At 42.4% G+C, this 17,748-nt stretch overlaps 3 protein-coding genes across 4 annotated transcripts; 1 reads left to right on the top strand and 2 right to left on the bottom strand.

Annotated features, from left to right (window-relative positions):
- The first annotated feature begins 609 nt into the window (after positions 1-609).
- LOC135643982 (uncharacterized) lies at positions 610-1,882 on the top strand. The gene has a single exon (XM_065161316.1). The coding sequence runs from the start codon at positions 911-913 to the stop codon at positions 1,706-1,708; it is 798 nt and encodes a 265-aa protein (XP_065017388.1). The 5' UTR covers positions 610-910; the 3' UTR covers positions 1,709-1,882.
- Positions 1,883-5,092: 3,210 nt separating this feature from the next.
- LOC135645307 (uncharacterized) lies at positions 5,093-7,955 on the bottom strand. The gene has a single exon (XM_065163576.1). The coding sequence runs from the start codon at positions 7,946-7,948 to the stop codon at positions 5,204-5,206; it is 2,745 nt and encodes a 914-aa protein (XP_065019648.1). The 5' UTR covers positions 7,949-7,955; the 3' UTR covers positions 5,093-5,203.
- Positions 7,956-13,868: 5,913 nt separating this feature from the next.
- On the bottom strand, positions 13,869-16,609 carry LOC135645899 (reticulon-like protein B2). Of its 2 annotated transcripts, none has more exons than XM_065164794.1 (6): positions 16,345-16,609; positions 15,451-15,631; positions 15,218-15,359; positions 14,545-14,614; positions 14,282-14,460; positions 13,869-14,200 (listed from the first exon to the last, which is right to left on the bottom strand). In XM_065164794.1, the coding sequence occupies exons 1-5, from the start codon at positions 16,535-16,537 to the stop codon at positions 14,291-14,293; spliced, it is 756 nt and encodes a 251-aa protein (XP_065020866.1). In that variant the 5' UTR covers positions 16,538-16,609; the 3' UTR covers positions 13,869-14,200; positions 14,282-14,290. The 2 variants fall into 2 exon arrangements, with proteins under 2 accessions (XP_065020866.1, XP_065020865.1); XM_065164793.1 differs by having other exon boundaries at positions 13,869-14,174; positions 16,345-16,608.
- Between the last annotated feature and the right edge of the window lie 1,139 nt (positions 16,610-17,748).

Genomic DNA, 17,748 nt, shown 5'->3' with positions numbered 1-17,748 from the left:
GATGGATGGATGGATGGATGTTTTATGATCGAATTCGATTGTAGTTCAGATCTGCAAAGCATTGCAGCGGATGATCCGCTTGTCTAATGTTCCAACCTACCACCTCCAAATATGATATTGGGAACGCTGTTCTTTTATCGATCACCTGCAAAAATGATCCACTTGTACTTTGCGGTCAGCACAGATTACACGTAAATGCATCTGTTTGCTTAGCGAGCCTTTTTATCCAGTGGTTAAGGCATTAGCATCGAGTACAGTGCCAAAACAGTCAGCCAGGCTGCTTAGTTTAAGCATATACACATCGAAGAATCATGTGATGATCCATTCAGAATTCTCTTCTTTGTCTTCTTGGTTGAATCCAGATATGCATATCAAGGCAACTATTATATGAATCTTCTACCAAAGAAAGAAAAGCTTAAAGAATTATAAAGATCCATTGGATTTTTCCCATGAACTGCTTCGAGTGGCTGCTCCCAAAGATTAATAGCTAAGCAATTTGCATGTCATAAATAATCTCTTGTTGAGGTTTGCTTTAATGAATGATGATTTGGATCTTTTCAGACATTATTTGATGTCATCGTCTTTAACAACCATTCAATTCGATGCATCCTCTCCTTCTTGACAATATAGAGAGATCAGAAAAGATGACCAAAAGAATAGTTTTACATTGATAAAATCAACAAGTTTGAAGTTTTTGGGTTGAATCAGTGATATGTCAAACTCATCCCCAATGGATTTTTAACCATCTGAATTATCCAAAGAATTCTTGATGTCATCAGGAGATTCCCGATCTAGTCGATGGAGGCACTTTGTAGGTATTCATCAGACCATGCTATTTCTTCATGTCTTCCCCCACTCGCATGTCATCTCCAACCCTGAAGGCTAAAAGCCTTGGAGCTATAGAGATTCCATGGAGATCCCACAGCACTCCACCAATGACAGCTTCTCTTATAGCTGGTTGATGAACGTCGTCAAGTCCCCTCTCGACTCCTCCCAGGAGGACGGCGGCTCCTTCATCGAAGTGGATCCCAAAGTGTTCTCCAGGCGTTGGAAGACCGACTCCCTCGATTTCGACTTCCATCTCCCTACCCCTCAGTCTTCTGCGCTGGTTCATGCAGATCAGATCATCTCCGACGGCCTACTTCTGCCGCTCCACCTCGTCCACCCACCCACGGCCGCAGCCATCTCCGAGTCTCCTGTGGACCCGGTTCTACTGAGATCACTCTCGGTGGACTCATCCAAAACGTTGCTCTCCCGAAGCAACCGGTTCCGGTCATGCTACGACTGTGCAGCACCGAGACGGCCTATGTCGTCCACTTCTTCGCCACTCTGCGGGCCACTGCAAAGCCTTCCTGCTTCTTCGAGCTCCGGCTCATCGAAGAGCGAGTTCTCGACGAGCACCAAGCGGAATTTACCTCTCTTTGGTGCCTCTGCAGGGTCTTCCAAGAGGTTCCTCGGGAAGTACTTACCCTTCCTGCTGCCTTTCTGTCGGAAGGTCAAGGGATTGGTATCGATCAGGAAGCCAAGGCGCTCCAGGTTGAGCTCGGCAGCAAGTTGCATGGAGTCGATCGGATCATCTTCGAGGCACAGTGATGCGTTCTCGAGCTGTGAGTCGTATCGCGGCAAGACGACGGTTGATGCGGGCACTGAAACAGCTATACACGACGCCGTCCTCCATTGCAAGAATTCTTTCAACATGTCACGGTGAAGAAGGTTTAGCGAGTAGAGTTGTCTGTGCAACGCTTCTGTATATTACCAGACTCTCTATGTTGGTGAAGAACAGCCGAGGAGGGCATCTTGTTCCTGTGATTTTTGTGCTTCCTGTCGTTTGTCAGATGATGATCATCTACTGATGGAGATGAATGGCATAATTCTTCCTTTCTGATGCAAGACTCAGCAACCTCTCCACCTCACTCCTGCAGGAAGACTAATTCCATCAGAATAAACCCGGAGGTTCAACAGTGATCAAAAGCACTCCTTTTACACGACTTCCAGGACACAAACCGCGGTCTGCAGAATCTAACATGAAGCATAAGGCACAACAACAAGAAGCAGGAGCTATTGTTATTAATATTGTAGCTTAAATTAGGATCAAGTAGTGAAGGTTTGCCAAACACAGAATTCATGTTAATCACTACTTGATCATCCGGGCATCAGACTGAAGCGTGCAGATGCATTGTCTATGGTCCCAAGAATTTGGAATGTTCCTCAAGCTCACAACATCCTCACCGACCTGAGAAAAGAAAGTTATAGACAACAGCCGTTTTCCCTTCTTCTTCTTCTTCGGATGTAAAGAACAAGATCAGCATTACACACGTCATCGGCTTTATATGCTCCAAAGAAAAGATCATTGGCCGTAAAGAAATCATACGGTAGGACATCAATTCTGTCAGCCCCAGGTGGCTTTACAGCTACCAAACGAGCAGGAAAGTGACGGGCAACCAAAGCTCGGTGTGCAAGTAAGCTCACATGTCTGGGGGACAAAACTGAGAAGCTTTCATCCATTCTATATGCGAAAGCGAGCTATGTCCTGTAGAATATCCGTTCGAGTTATCGAAGTAAAGACATGAAAGTGATGGGGAATAAACCCCAAAATTTCCATGAGTCAGATCAGTATCATCTCTTGGAGCCAATAGGATTAGCTCTCATTTCTTTTTCTTCTACTAAGCAATCGTACCATATATATGATACACCTGAGTGGTTCTTACTTGAGTCCTCTCTCTAGATTTCTCTTCTTCGAACAGTGTGGGGATGGGGTCATCACCCTGACATTAATGAGGTGGATGAACTTGCGTGTGATACGCAGTATGTGTTCTACTCGAGATAATAAAGTGGTCCTTGTAAATGTGAGGCCAGAAGCAGCATGATTTGATACAATAGACCAAAAGCTAGGAAAAGGAGGAGAAAAGAACGACTCACAGAGTGCCATGGGTGGGTCAGATGGCTTGAATGATTTGCGTGTCGTCAAGGCTCAGCGCATTCACTGTCACGGACTCCATCATGCAGGGTGGGAGTCCGAGGACCAGCTGCTTGTCCTCGGAAAACTATGGGAACATCCCTTTGCAGCATCTGCGTCAACCCCTCCAAAAACCAGAGGCTGGAAGAACGAGTGCAGCGGCAAGTGGGTCACATGGGAGGTGATGGCGGAAGGGATGTGCTGTTTCCATGCTCCACTCTGCTTCCTCCTGTTGCTCCGTCGTCAGGTAATCTACCTTCCACTTTGAGAACGAGTGGCTTGCTGCTGTCGTGTGGACCAGAAGAGCCTCGTTACGCGCTGCCGGTCGGGAGCTGCCTCGCTGTGGTCGGACTTGGAACCAACAGTGAAGAACACGCAAATGCTCGATGTAGAGATGTCGGATTTTGGACCGCGCCGCCGCCTCGAAGCCGAAAGGGTTGGTTTTCACGTAAACCTTACCAGCCTAAAGATACGATGACGATAGATTGAAGTTAGAGAGGTTTATCCATCCTGCGATGAGACCTTTAAAATCCAAACACAGTATGCAGAATGGTACCATCCGGATGGTACGTATCGGTCCGACGATATATCGATACACGAATCATCCAATATCGCTACAGTACTACAGTATTACACTATAGTAGTGCTACAGTGCTATACTGTAACAATGTTACAGTACGAAAAAATATATAAAATTATTCGGTATACCGCTCGATACACCGATATCGTATCGTATCGAGCCAATCTCGAAACACTGGTACGGTATGATATTACATACCTAGATTTTTAATACATGTTTGTAGATTTTGATCTGATGATGACATGATAAATGAGTTGACATTTATTTCATGACTCTACAAAAAATCAACATTCTTTTGAAGATAATCTTACCTCGAGCAAATCTAAATATAAAGATACAATTGATATTTGGAGTAATTGTTCAAAAACAAACTTGCAAAAAAACCCAACCTCTCATGTAAGATTTTAATTACAGATTTTGTGCAAGAGCAAATCCATGCAACTCCAAACTTGATGACTTCACCGAGAAGTTGAAGGTTTTGAGCAATGATCCAATTTCCAAATTCAGGAACCAACAAATTGCATCAGAACTCACGTAATATACAAAGCTTACAAATGGTTTCCCATCTAGCAATAATCAAATTACATGGAAGAATAATTAGCTACAAGATTGTTACTTGTTTGATACTCCATACAAAATATGATGGAAGGGGAACCTTGAAGAATAAAAAATTAATGGATCATGTCTCATTTTCGGTTTAAGATCGTACAAGAAATGTTAGATTGATGGATTAGCAGAGGGGTGCGTATCTGTAGACAGATTGATTCATCTTCCTTGCAAAGAGGGCTGCAGAGTTCACAGCATCTGGTGAGTGACCAAAAACCCGGAGTTGCTTGTGCAGCATAACACACCAGGGGATTGAATAGAGTCCTCAGAGTGCAAATGCTGGGCCATTGTTGCAACAGCAAAATTACAAGCATCTGGAAACATTCAACCAGTAGGTTCACATAAGCATATTCCTAAAGCCAACAAGGAAAATGAAAATGCAAAGAACTTGTTAAACATCAGTAATAATACATGACCATAATAAACATAATCTATGATAAGGTCCCACAAGTGGTCTGATTACAGGTTTTGCTCTTCATGATGCCTGATATGCTGCAGAACATGAAAGGCTTTGACATTCGAAATCTCTACATAAGGGCATTGTCATGTCAAATTCTACACACTTGCCACCGAAATCTCTACATAAGGAGGCATTAGCAAGGGGTTATCCAGGAAATATGGGAAGAACTTGTTGCAGGGCACTGTAAACTTAAAAGAACTAGTTTACTTCCTAAGAGAAGGGACAAAGCAATAAATGATGTACACCTAGTTTACTTCCTAAGAGAAACATGAAGATGCTTGATGGTGAATCATATGATTGCTGCATAGATGGAAACTTTAAGTGAAGGTACAGTAAGGTTGACAATAATCTTTCCCTAAACCAAATGCCATTCAAGATTAGTTAAGCAAAAAAATTTTGTTCAAGCTTTAGTACGAGGAAATCATAGAAGTTCGATTCTACATAAATGGACAGGAAATGGATTCTTTACCTGCTAGGTCAAGCACCACTCTTCAGCAAATTAAATTTTTGAAGCCACTTCTATAATGTACAGTGACAAAATCTAATACACATTAGATCCACCAATCAAACTAAACTGCATGAAGATACCATGAAGCTCATTTTATATTTTAGAGGAAGCACAGAAATCTCGATATGGCTTATAATTTTCCTGCCATTTGGAGAACTGTTTCTTCAAACACTTGAAAATTTTCTGCTCTGCTGGCTGAAGTGCCACTTGGGTTATATCAAAATCCAGCCTGACTGGGCTTATATCAAACAATTCATCCACAAATTGGTCAGTTTTAGAATCTGGCTTGGATGCTTTGTCTGCAGCTCCACAAATAAATGTAGTAAAAGTTTCATCTTTATAAGACGCAGAGCAGGCTTGCATCATTTGTTGCATCCCTATTGGTTCTTGTTTTACCTTGGAAGCAGCATCAATGTTGGTTCGTTCGCTTGCAGAACTAGTATGTGCTTGTGTAGGTTCATAAAGAAAGTAAGATTTCTCAGCTTGCAGCTCATCTGTGGCACCCCATCCATTGCAGTTTCTAGTGTCTGCGATAGAAATTTCTGGTAAAACATCTTTGAGAACAGTTCTGCACTGATAATCCAGTAAGTCATCATCTGGATTGTCTTTGAAGGTGAAAGACCCATCCTTTTTATCATTCTGTTGCAATGCAAGAAGAACAGGAACAGGAAGTACTGGACCAACAAGAGCATCTCCAAACAATGTTTTGCTCGACCATTTCTCGCTTCTTCTTGAAGGTTTCCCAGCAAAGAAAGGTAATGATCTTTTCTGAGACAATGACCAAGGGATTTCTAAGAATTCAAAAGTGGAGGCCCAATCAAGTCGGAACAGATCTGAGTATTTTGAAAAAGCCAATGGCAAAATATCCGATCGAAGACAATTTAGTGTCCTCCTGCATGCGACTTCAAAGATGCTGGTCGGGATGCTAACTTCATTCGCAAAAGCTGACATAGAGAGATTCGAAGACTTCAGGATGTGGCTAATAAGTTCATTCATATCATGACCCAAAGAAATTTGGCAAGTGTCTTTGTAATTAGCTTGGGGGCCACGCATGGCCAAAGCATTGGAAAGATTGCCATTCATATATTCAGAAAGATACCACAGCCTATAAAATTCACATCTGCTGGACAGTCTACATTCACGTCCCTCAGAATTGATAACTGAATCATCGACCTCCTTTAATTGGTCTGCTTCTGTAAAGTTAGTCTCCTGACAATATAATTTTGATGATGCATGGTATCTCTGCATTTCCAACTTTCCAGACAAGGTAAGTCTAATTAGGGAAAATCCACCACCCGACTCTGAATAAACAGGGAAGATATCATTTGGGACAATGCACAGACCCGCAACCTTCTTTTCCCTTTGTCGCCACACCGAACCATATGCAGAGTTCTCTGCTGAAAAAATCTCTCTCACAAAGCTGTCACCAGATTCACATCTGTTATCAGACAAAGGCAGACTCGAAGGAAGCTCCCAGGCAAAAAGTGAAGAATTGCCTAAGCATCCAGCCTTTCGAGGCCCATAGCAAAACAAAGTGAACTCATTATTCCAAAAGGAACCGATCAAGATGACATAACCAGATTCCGAGGCCCATTTGAACTCATTTGATGGCCTCAACTCCGACAATCTAAGCATGGCAATAAAATGTGGGGAATCCATTCTGTGGTTCCATGTCAATAGAGGAGCCAATGGTTTCCTCACATCGAACAGAAGCAATCGATGTTCTGTCACCAATGCAATGTGGAAATCATTGTAGCTCGCCTTACCAAAAGCAATGAACCGATCGTTCATTTCTATCAAAGGAGAAACATATAGAGAACTTGACATCTTGATGTGAGCCAAAACCTTGTGTTCAGTGCCTTTTGTGGATCTCAGATCAACCAAGACAACAGCTTTAGAACAGGCAACAATCACAGTCCATGGCTGCCCACCAAACTCGCAGCTCAACCATTCTCCGGGATTGACCTCACCAGGCAAAGCAACCCTCATGGTGCCCCCGCGCTTGGTCTGCAGATTAAACCAGCAAAGGTCACCGCTTTCCAGCAAAGCGGCACTCTCCTCGACAAAATGTGGACTCCAGCAAGCGTGCACCACAGCGCTTTCAAACCCCTGCTTCGCCATCGGAACCAAGAACGGCCTCTCCTGACCCGTACCTGTAACCCTGGTCTCAATGCTAAACCAATTCACGGAATACAAAGTGGTGGCGATCAAGAACCCCTCGATGAGGGGATTGCCTGGGGACGCCGAAGCCGCCTCCGGCGCCCAGGAAGACTGGGTCGCGGCCACCGCCGACATCATCACTATCCGATGATATGGGTGTTTATACCCTTCCCTCAGCTTGAATACGTCACCGTCCCGATCGAGCCCTAGCTCCGGCGGCGCCAACCCACGGAAGGAGAGACCGACGTACCCGATCAAGTTGGCGTTTGGGCCAGTGGGAAAGAAAAGGACCATGGAAGAGCCGTTGCGGCAGCGGAGGGCGGCGAGGTTGTTGCAGGGGAGGGGGTCGGAGGCGGAGGCGGAGGCGGACGGGCCAGGGACGGAGACCGCGGCTTCGATGGCCAGGGCGTCGACGGCGGCAGAGGGGAGGAAGGCTTCGTTGGCGGGGCAGTGGAAGAAGGAGCGCAGGCCTTCGACGAAGGAGGAGGCAGGGAGCGGGGCGGGGATGTCGAGGGCGAGAGAAGGGGAGGAGAGAAGAGGGAGAGGGGGGAGCGGAGAGGGGGAAAAGAGGAGCGGACCGACGGGATCAGCGGCGGCGGCGGCCGAGGGGCGGAGGATGGGAGCAGCGAAGACGGAGGAGACCGGCCATAGGGACCGCCACTCGTCGGAGAACTCCATGGTTAGGGCCCGCAGGGGGTGGGTGGGTTTTGGGGTTTAAGTAGTTTACGGCACGCGTCCTGCGTCTACGGGCTTTAATGAGCCAACCCATTCTGCATATATGGGCTTATAATGAGACATAAATGGATTTGGGCTTTAATAAGACGACGAATTATGCATATATGGGCTTATAATAGGCCATAAATGGGACTACTTGACTATTTCTTAAATATGGACCGACAAACTGAATTCGTATCCCCATATATAGAAGCCGAAACGATTTAAAAGGTTTGCATCCCTTTTCCCTCCTCGTTGCTTTCCGATCCACCCAAGTTTGTTCGATCGAAACCCTCTTTCGAGTTCCCTCGATCGCAGTTCTGCGGACGTCCTTGGATCCAAGAAGGAGCGGGCGAAACCGGGTACGATCGCCACCGCGGATCCACTGGTCTTGCCGCGCAAGGGGGCGGGGGGATGTCGGTTCTCTCGCAGGCAGACGTCTCGGGTTTCTCCCCCCACCATGCGGCTCCCCATCACCAATGGGTCGATCCGGACACCTGGACGAGGTACGCCCAATCTTCCATGCTATGTGGTCATATTCTTGATTCTCGTTATTTCTTGGAGTTTATTCTCTTCTGCCATGACGACGTATTCCCAGTTTGTAAATATGTACGACGCTTCTTTTTTCTATCGATTCGTGTTGTTTCTTGATTCTTCTGTGCCAATCTGATCAAGGAATATGGGTCCAACCATATGCTATGTCATGATCTTGAGAAATCGGGAAATCTATCGTTGAATGCGATTCAAGAACTATAGATCCAGGAGTTTAGGCTGGTGCTGAACATTTGACAGAAGAACCTAAGGATCTTGTGAACGATGGACCACCTTGAGTCTTTTCTCTGTTTCAACTTGGCCTTTTCTGGCTGGGTAAATTGATCATTTAGTTAAGATGCTACTACATATCTATTGTCAACAAATTTGAGCCTCCGAAAGTCAATGGCTGGAACTATCCTCCCAGTTTGTGAATCTGTATAACGTTGTCTGTTTCTTTGAATCTTGTGTCCAATCTGGTGAAAAGAATAAGGGCCTAAGTATATGTTACGTCATGATCTTGAGAGCCGGGGAAATCTATTACTAGTTGGGGTTCAAGAACTATAGATCTAAGATTTTAAGCTGGTGCTGAACACTTACTGAGAAGAACCTAAGGATCTTAAAATTAGGCTAATATTTGCACCATCCACCATATTTATTTCATGTTTTCCCAATGCCTTCAAATTAAATACAGTGTGTAGATAATTACCCAGATCAACGTTCAAACTTTGTCATTCATATATACTGTATTCAGGAGGGGTTTTGAGGGGGAGATTTATGCGGTGCAACTAGGTTGATGCTAAGATTGTACTAGTTATTATATTGCAGACAATTGGTCTTGGCTAAGGTAGACTAGGATTTTTAATGTGGTCCGAGGAAGAATTAGATTGATAAGATCAGTCATGATTGATTTTGTTCCTAACAACATGCATGAATGCTAAATTTCTGGTGTCACTCTTCCATGTTACAGTGGAGTTTAACAGTAGAGTGTGGTTTTGCAGTAATCTGAGTTGCATCTTCTATTTTAAATTTTGAGGTTGTTGCTTGATGTCTAAGTGTCAAAATGTGTTATTGATAGTATGGTGGTGCATGGAAAGAGAGACCCACATTGTTGGGTAAATGTCGGATTCCTAAATGGTTTACATACCTAAACGCAGTAGTACCGAGAATTGATACCTAAGTTGTTGGCTGAAGCAATATTTTGTGAAAATACAAAATTTTGCAAGAAACAAGTGTATGCATCTCTTTCTTCTGCTCTGTTATTAGTTGTGTTCTTCCGTTAAGTTGGCCTATATTGTGGTCAGGTATGGATTTTTGTATGAGTAGGCTGCAGGCTGGGTTTGATTACAGGACAATCTGGGGCTGAGCAAGTGCATGAGGCATGCACCTTCATCTTTTTCAGGATTAGGACTAGTGAATCACTTCTTAAAGTTTTAGGGTTGGGAGTTGTCCGGAGATACTTCTATTTGAGAGGATATAATTTGTTGTAAGGAGAAATAATTTGTCTGTGTTTTAGCTAAGCTTATATTGTCATGTTAGTAGGCTATGGGCTAGGTAGTTGTGAGCCGAAACGTGGGACAAAACCAGTTTAAAGGACATTATTTGAATAATGCTGGAAACAATGACATTAGCTATGCTTCACCAATTAGAATCTTCTACAGGCAGATGATTGAAACATCATTGGCTTCTTATTGTAGTCTTTTGTCTTATTATGATCTGTCTGTTAAGGTGCATCTTCAAAATATGTCGAATTAAAAGGTACGATTAAGTGAATTCAAGAATGCTAATTATCAAAATTTATAACTTCAACGAAAAGGCGAATGATTTGTGATTTAGTTTCTTTGTTTGAACAAAAAATGATTGAGAATTCCACTGATTGAAAGTCAATGTTGACTGGAAAAAAAAATGGAAGTTATGACCTGAAGAACCTTTAAGAAAGCTGAAAATGTAGGATGCAACACTGATCCATTGTGAGAATGCCAAGCATGCACTGGATGAGAGAAATTTATCTTGCATATTTTTCTTAATGGAGGACAAAAAGTGAAACCGTATTTGCTAAAGATGGGCTAAACCACCTAAAAATGGGGTATGAAACTTGTGGTATATTATCTTTTTCGAAATGAATGAAACATGTGCATCATTAAACTGGTTTCGGTGTGACCAGGAATCAAAGAAAACATGTTTGGATGATTGACACCAAAATGACAAATTTTGGTAAGTGATGTCAAGATCTGGATTTCGTTGAGATCAATGCATCAGTTATTTCAGTAGTGTATAACTAGAGCTGCTTTATGTTGGACAAGGGTGCCGTGATCTTCTTCCTTACAGAAGAACCTCTCATGGCTTAAATACTATGACAAGTTTGTCTTTTTGGCTTATAATTTGTGTGTTGGAGTCCGACATAATTGATGGATGGCATTTTTTCTTTTGTTTATACTAACATTATCCTCTTTAGGTAAAATTGCTAGTCATTCAGCTTCCTAGCTTAGTTCTTGCATGTCATAGTTAGATCCACTGTTCCAAATATATAAAAATTCCTCAAACTCTCTTATCTCACCTTGATTCACAGGCTTGGCTTAAGAATAAGGTGTGTTGGCTCTTGAGAAGAGCGTTTATGGTTTTCTGTGCCCTCACATGCCATGTACACACAGGACAAGGTGTGATTCTGTTAATACTAATGGAATACTTCTCTGAGGGCAAATAATAGTAGACTCTTAAGGTATTATGCATCTGGTATAGGAGGAGGGGGTATGTGTATGAGACAATGGTTTCATCCACTTTTCGTCTAGGTTTCTCCATTGTTATTCCTTTTTCTTTTGCAAAATAAGTGAAAAAGGAAAGAAGAAGAGCCAGTAATCAATCATCATAAAGAGGAGGAGGGGACAAAAAAGAAAAAAAAAAGAAGAGAAAGCTTCAAGTTGGCTGCGACATCACCACATGGGCACCCGCCTTGCTGCCTAGGCTCTTTATCGGATGCTCTTTTAGACATCTTGAGAAGTTTGTGACCCTCTGTGACCATCGCCAGCTATGGCAATGACTCATCCTCCATGGAATTGTCCCACTCATGGTCATGTTTGATCAAGGAGCTATCGACAAGGAAATGAACTCAGGGAAAGGGTAGGAAATGAATGCTTAAGGTGCTACTTGATGGACAATGATCGTGGACAAGGAAGGACCTATAGTTGAGCAAGGCCTGATTGAGATAACCTTGGAATTAGGGGTGACTTTATTTCTGCTCTGGGTTGATTTGAGTCAAGCTCAGCGAACATAGTCTGAACTCATATAGTTACCCGCCCAAAAGACTCAAACCAGGCTCTGACCCATAAGTGGCCTAGCTCAATGGGCCCAGGGAGACTTTGATTCATTCCGTGCACCACTCTTTATATTATCATCGGCTATAAATTGACCTGCTTGATTGATTATGCATGCTTTCTCCATCACAAATTGCCCTGATTCCACATCTTCGGAATTTTTTTATTCCCCTCTCTACATGAGTGTGCTCGTTTTCTGAATATCTGTTTGGCATATGGATCCTTGTCTATTTTATAAAACATTAATTATAGAAATAATAGAGAAGGAAGATGATTTTCTTTATTTGCTTTGTTACTTTTTTTTTGTGTTCTATTCTTGTGGGAGCTGTGGGAGGGGGATGGATGTATGGATGGTGAATGGGACACCCCCTCGTCAAGATGGATGGATGGTGTGCATGTTCTATTCAATGAATAAGGTGAAGGAAATAAAAGGACGGAAATGAACGATAACAGTGATCTTTTTCTTTTTTTCTTTTTTTCTTTTTTTTCCTTCAAAGAATTAAGTTACAAAACTGTTATAATGCCTTTTCTTTATAAATTTTTTTGCTTAAATTTGGAAGAAGCGGCTTTTGGTAGGATTGTTTTTTTATCTTTTGTTGTGGATATGTTTTTCTGATAGAGATTTTTTTTCTCTTGCATTACTCCCTTTGGTGAGTGGTTTTGTCTTTCAGTGGGCTCTATTTAGAAGGGTATTTTTTTACGTATATCAATGGTCATTCGATTCCACATCGACAGAAGCCCACTGGGGTCCCATGTATTATGAAAATTTTAAAAGCATTTTTGCTACACGTGTTGGTTGGGATTTTGTTTTTATTTTTATTATTTTCCAGAGAATTCTGATCGGTTACTTAGCAGACTACAAATACATATATCTCAATATAAAGAGATGAAATATGTAAATTATTTTGGTAATGAAAGGAAAACTAGCCAACCAAAAAGGCTTGTCTTTTAATGTTTGTTGTCTTCCCGGTAGAATATACAAATGGTTCTCTCAGTGAAAGGTTTTCGTTCTCAACGAACCAAAAGTCTTTTTCTTCTAATGTTCCCCCGTAGAGTTACGACGAGCTTGTCAAATTTGTTTTCCGTCTTCACATCTAAATTTGTTTTCCGTCTTCTAGGCACTTTTGATATAACTACCATACAAGGCATAAGAACGGACACTCTTAGACTGAATAACAGAAATCAGTAAAAATTTAATTCTTGGGGCTCCCATCCATGTTCATAGAAACTTCACAACTTCAAATGATATTTTTTACTATAAAAGTCAGGTTATCATCCTAAAACTATCTAAACCTTTATTTGTTTACTGAACAAACAATGTGGTACAGTAAATCAAACTTGCAGGTCACCATTAAACTAAATATTTTGGAGAATAAATAACGAAGCTCGGTACCCCCTTTTTGCTAAAGAAGACAAGAACTATGCGCGAGATTAAAATACCATGGAAATCAACAATGAATTATTAAAATCGAAGGAAATCAAGCATGGAGTAGACCAGAAAAGGACCTACCATCAAGTTACTATAATTTCTATGTTTACGCAGAACTTGCTCAAATACACAAGCAAATTCAAATACAACAGTAACATTCACTTCAGGCTGCTAGAAAGGACCATCTAAAGTTACCGCAACAGAAATTGAACCAATCACATAAATCTTCATCTTTGAACAATATGAAGAATGATTATACATTTGAAATCATCACTCCAAAAAGGCAAACAGATCATGCAATTAGCCAAAAGTCCTCTCATCAGGATTCCAAATGTGACAAAAAATGCAACCCTAAGAATCCAGTATCATCAAATGATCAGTGCATCATAACTTTTAAGTCATTAATGAAGAACAAGACTATCATACTTATTTGTTGATAAAATGTTTTCTTGTTCTTGCTAAGTAAATATATTAGTCAAATGGCATCTAGCTTTTCTAGAAGATGCACAAATATTTTCATTACACAGAGTAACCATTGTTCATGAAAAAAAATTCTAATTCTCATTGAAGATTATTCTAACTGTCAGAAGTAGATCAGGAAATTCGCAGTCCATAAAAGGAATTAACAATGAAAATATTTGAACTGCGAAGACATGCACAGTAATGTTTGACCAACCTTCAAGCTTGGACCAATTCTTGTGACATCTGGTTGGTTACAGAATCCTCCAAGAAGGCATGCAAAACATGATTAACAAACCCACACATTACAAATATTACATGTATAACATAGATTCCACAGAATCAAATCATTAGTAGACATGAGATACAATGCAATGATCATGCTTGGTCAAATTATGCCCAACACAAGTATGACCCACTTTAGAAAACCCGGAATCTCTCCCGTGTACCACACCAGAAACTGTCACAGATCAGACAAATTCAGGGCTAAGGAGAGGAGAGCTTTTCAACGAAAAATAAAATGGTAAAACCACGGAACTCAAATAACTTTCAGGATCAACAAAATACCTTTTTTGCCTACTGGACCTTTTTGTCTTTCAGTGGCCCTCTGGGAATCTTGCTTAAATACTTGGCATGAATAACTGCATAGTGCTTCTTGAATTCCACTGTTGCCTTCTCCGCAAACGAGTCAACTTGGTCTTCATACTTATCATATAGAAATGGTACGGTATGCAGGGTAACAAATGCTTCACACAGAAATCAAATAAAATTTTTTTAGACACAATATAAAGCCAATGGCAAGTCTAGAAGGATTTTGATGATCACATTACCTATATAAAACAAGGTCAAAAAGTTGCAGCAGTTCCCAATGACCGAAAGAACCCACAATCCAACAATAACCTGTACCCGAAGCACTATATCAATTATCAATACCAAGTCAAAGATATTCATAGTTTCAAAATCCCGTTTAGGAGCATTCGGTTGCATGCAAATGGAAATACAGACGAGTAGCAGTAGTTTTTGGCAAAAGCAAGTAGCAGTTGCAGGAGCAATTGTTTGTATGCCCACATGTATATTTGCTAATTGCAACTATAACTAAGGTAGAACATGGCCACATGTATATTTGCTAATTGCAACTATAACTAAGGTAGAACATGCCCACATGTATATTTGCTAATTGCAACTATAACTAAGGTAGAACAGGCAACTCCAAGAGGAAGGAGGCAGAGGTGGTGATGTGGACTAATATAAAGGAGGAGAGGGACATAATGTAGATGGAGAAGGCATCAAAATCCAATTCTGAATTGCAACCTAGCTTGCAAGTGCGACATGTGATATTTTAAATCGCAAGTCCAGTTGCGGCATGTAAGAGTCCAATGTACGTATGATGCATTGCAAACAAGAAAACACTTGCAATTCGGTTATTTGCTGCAATATTGATTTAGGGACAGTCCACATGAAGGCGACCAAACACCCCCTTAAAGAAAATGTCAAGTGTCATACGGCGAGGAACTTCTTCACATCACGTCCAGCTGCAATTTCCCTCAAAACAGCAAAACCCCTATTGATCTCGTATCTGAGAGAAAGCGCAATGTTCACTGACAAATCTTCAGGAATAATCACCTCAGGAATGTGAGGTGGAGACCTGCGATAGAAAACGTAAGGTAAGCAATCAGACGGTTGCATCCTATTCAAAGACATACCAGAGGACACAAATCTTGCAGTGACGATCTTACTTGTTAATGAAGGTGGTGGCATTGGACCAGAGGAAAAGGATCGCAAGGGATAATATGAGGCAGTGGCAGACCAGAGTAAGTAAATGGTATTCCATCAGCTCAAACAAGACCCAGATGGTGGTAGCTCCACCAAGTACAATGGCCGAGGCTTTCTTGTTCTTCCACAGGAAAACATCAGCAGCTGCGCAAAACAATCAGCAGAGTTTCTTCAATTCATATTAACAGCACGATCCTGGATCCATAGATCATTCAACCATTATTACAAACTAAGCAGTATCGTATAAACCCTTAATGAGACCCACTTTATACGGAGGTTGCATATCTAATTACCCAAGACGAAAAAGGAACTACAATCTTCCTAAATAAATAGTTTAAGAATTCAGATGAACTCATCTGATGAAATCTTCCAGAACGATCAACCAGTGTTCCCGATCTGGACCTTCACTGGTATGAAAAACACAGATGAGGGCTCTACGTTCCATCAAAACATTTGCTACTAGCCCGGACCTGAATCGTCAGTGACATCAAGAAACCTAGTTAGGGCTTCATGTTCCTTCAAACCAGTACCAAGACAAAAAGATCGGATTGGGGTTGTCCGTTCTTGATAACCATTTAATTTTAAAGGCGAAAGTTGACCATCGATTTCTTTTCCTCTTCAAGAAAATAGACGCAAACCCTAAGTAAACCACAGCCGGAGTAGGTAACATAGCGAGAGATCCGACAGATCACATTAGAGCCCCGCAAACCTCTAAGAACTCCATGATCTCGGGTAGTATCAACTCATCGATCAAACCACCCAAGACCCGGTTCAAACCGATCTAAAGAAACCACAAAGGAAAGACGGGAAAAGAAAGGCGTTAAGAGGTGGGGAAGAAAGGAAGAAAGAGATGATACGCTTTCCGCCACCCAAGATCCGGTGGACGGGCTTCTCCCGGCCGAAGAGGCGGAAGATCTTGGACTTGACAGCCTCCGCCACCTCCGACGCCTTCGACTTCTCGTCATCGGAGTCCGAGGAGGAGGAATCCCCGCCGTGGATCTTCTCCTTTATCTTCTCGATGAGCGTCTCCCCCGGCTGCTCCGTCGCCATGGCCAGAATCGCCTCCTCAAAACCCCTTTTCTCTCTCCGGATTCTTCCGCAAGGTGTGGGAATCACGAAAGGTGCGTGGCGAATGAGAGCGGTCTTTATCACCGGAAGATGCTATCAGGACCGTCTGATCAATCAAGGGCAAAGTCGTCCGAAAGAGAAAAGATCTCTAACGTCCAGCGGACGGCGCTTCCTTTGTAACGTCCACCGTTACTCTCCCTGGTCGAACAACCATTCAATCTATCTCGTGGCACTTAACGATTGGCGAGTTCCACTTAGTGGCTACACAAAACTGACCACAAACTTCAAATGCGATGCGGACACGTAAACACACGTAGTCGCTGAAACTGACTACAAACCTCCAATGCGTTGTGGACACGTAACACAAGATAGAGGAAAGGAGAGGAGACACGTAGACGATAGAAGATTTTGGAAACCCTTGAGGGTGGGTCCCAGCCTCCCGCACCTGAGAGGTTTGAAAGCTACCAAGTCGCCACCAATTTGACGATCCCCAGGTAACCATCCGTCTGGTGATTGGCTAGGACGAAGGGCCCCGCAACCGATTGAGAGACAATAAGCGAGACCCTGAGATCAATTGGCGAGCCGAAGGCACGTGCACCGCACGTTGGACAGTCGTATGGAATTCCAAACACATCGATTGGCTTAGGAACGGTATAATTAAATGATAATTTCTAAGTCCCACAGGCCATTGGAATTGGAATTGGAACGCTTCTAATGTTGCGAAATAGGCAAAAAGGTTTGTCGGCAAGACATCGACATTGCAACAGAAGCTATCAGCAATCGAAGGGGGGGGGGGGGGCTTTCATTTTTGGTTGAGCCGATTAAAATAAGAAGTGGACATGAGAAATCCATGCTTCACTGTCCAGCTTTCAATTTCAAGCCACGACACAGTGAGTTGCTAATAGTTAATGGCTATGCATACAAACAATGCAATGGAGCATGTTTACGTATATCTAACTCGGAGATCACCGATGCTGGATTGGTAGGCCACATTGATGTCATCTCTCGGGCCGGTCAAACTGTTTAAGCCTTCATGGTGATGCGTTGGTTGCTGATAGCGAGCTCTGCTGTCTTGTGCTATCTACAGAATACTTGGGCACCAAGTCATGCACCGAGCAGCACAGTGCTCCCAGGACATGATGATGATGATGATAGGGTAGCATATTTCAACAGGTTGTTTGCAATGCTCTTGG

Source organism: Musa acuminata, chromosome BXJ3-8 (assembly GCF_036884655.1).
Source record: "Musa acuminata AAA Group cultivar baxijiao chromosome BXJ3-8, Cavendish_Baxijiao_AAA, whole genome shotgun sequence".
Taxonomy (NCBI): Eukaryota; Viridiplantae; Streptophyta; class Magnoliopsida; order Zingiberales; family Musaceae; genus Musa; species Musa acuminata.
Note: the sequence above shows the minus strand (reverse complement) of the source record. Positions and strands in the feature narration are given on the sequence as shown.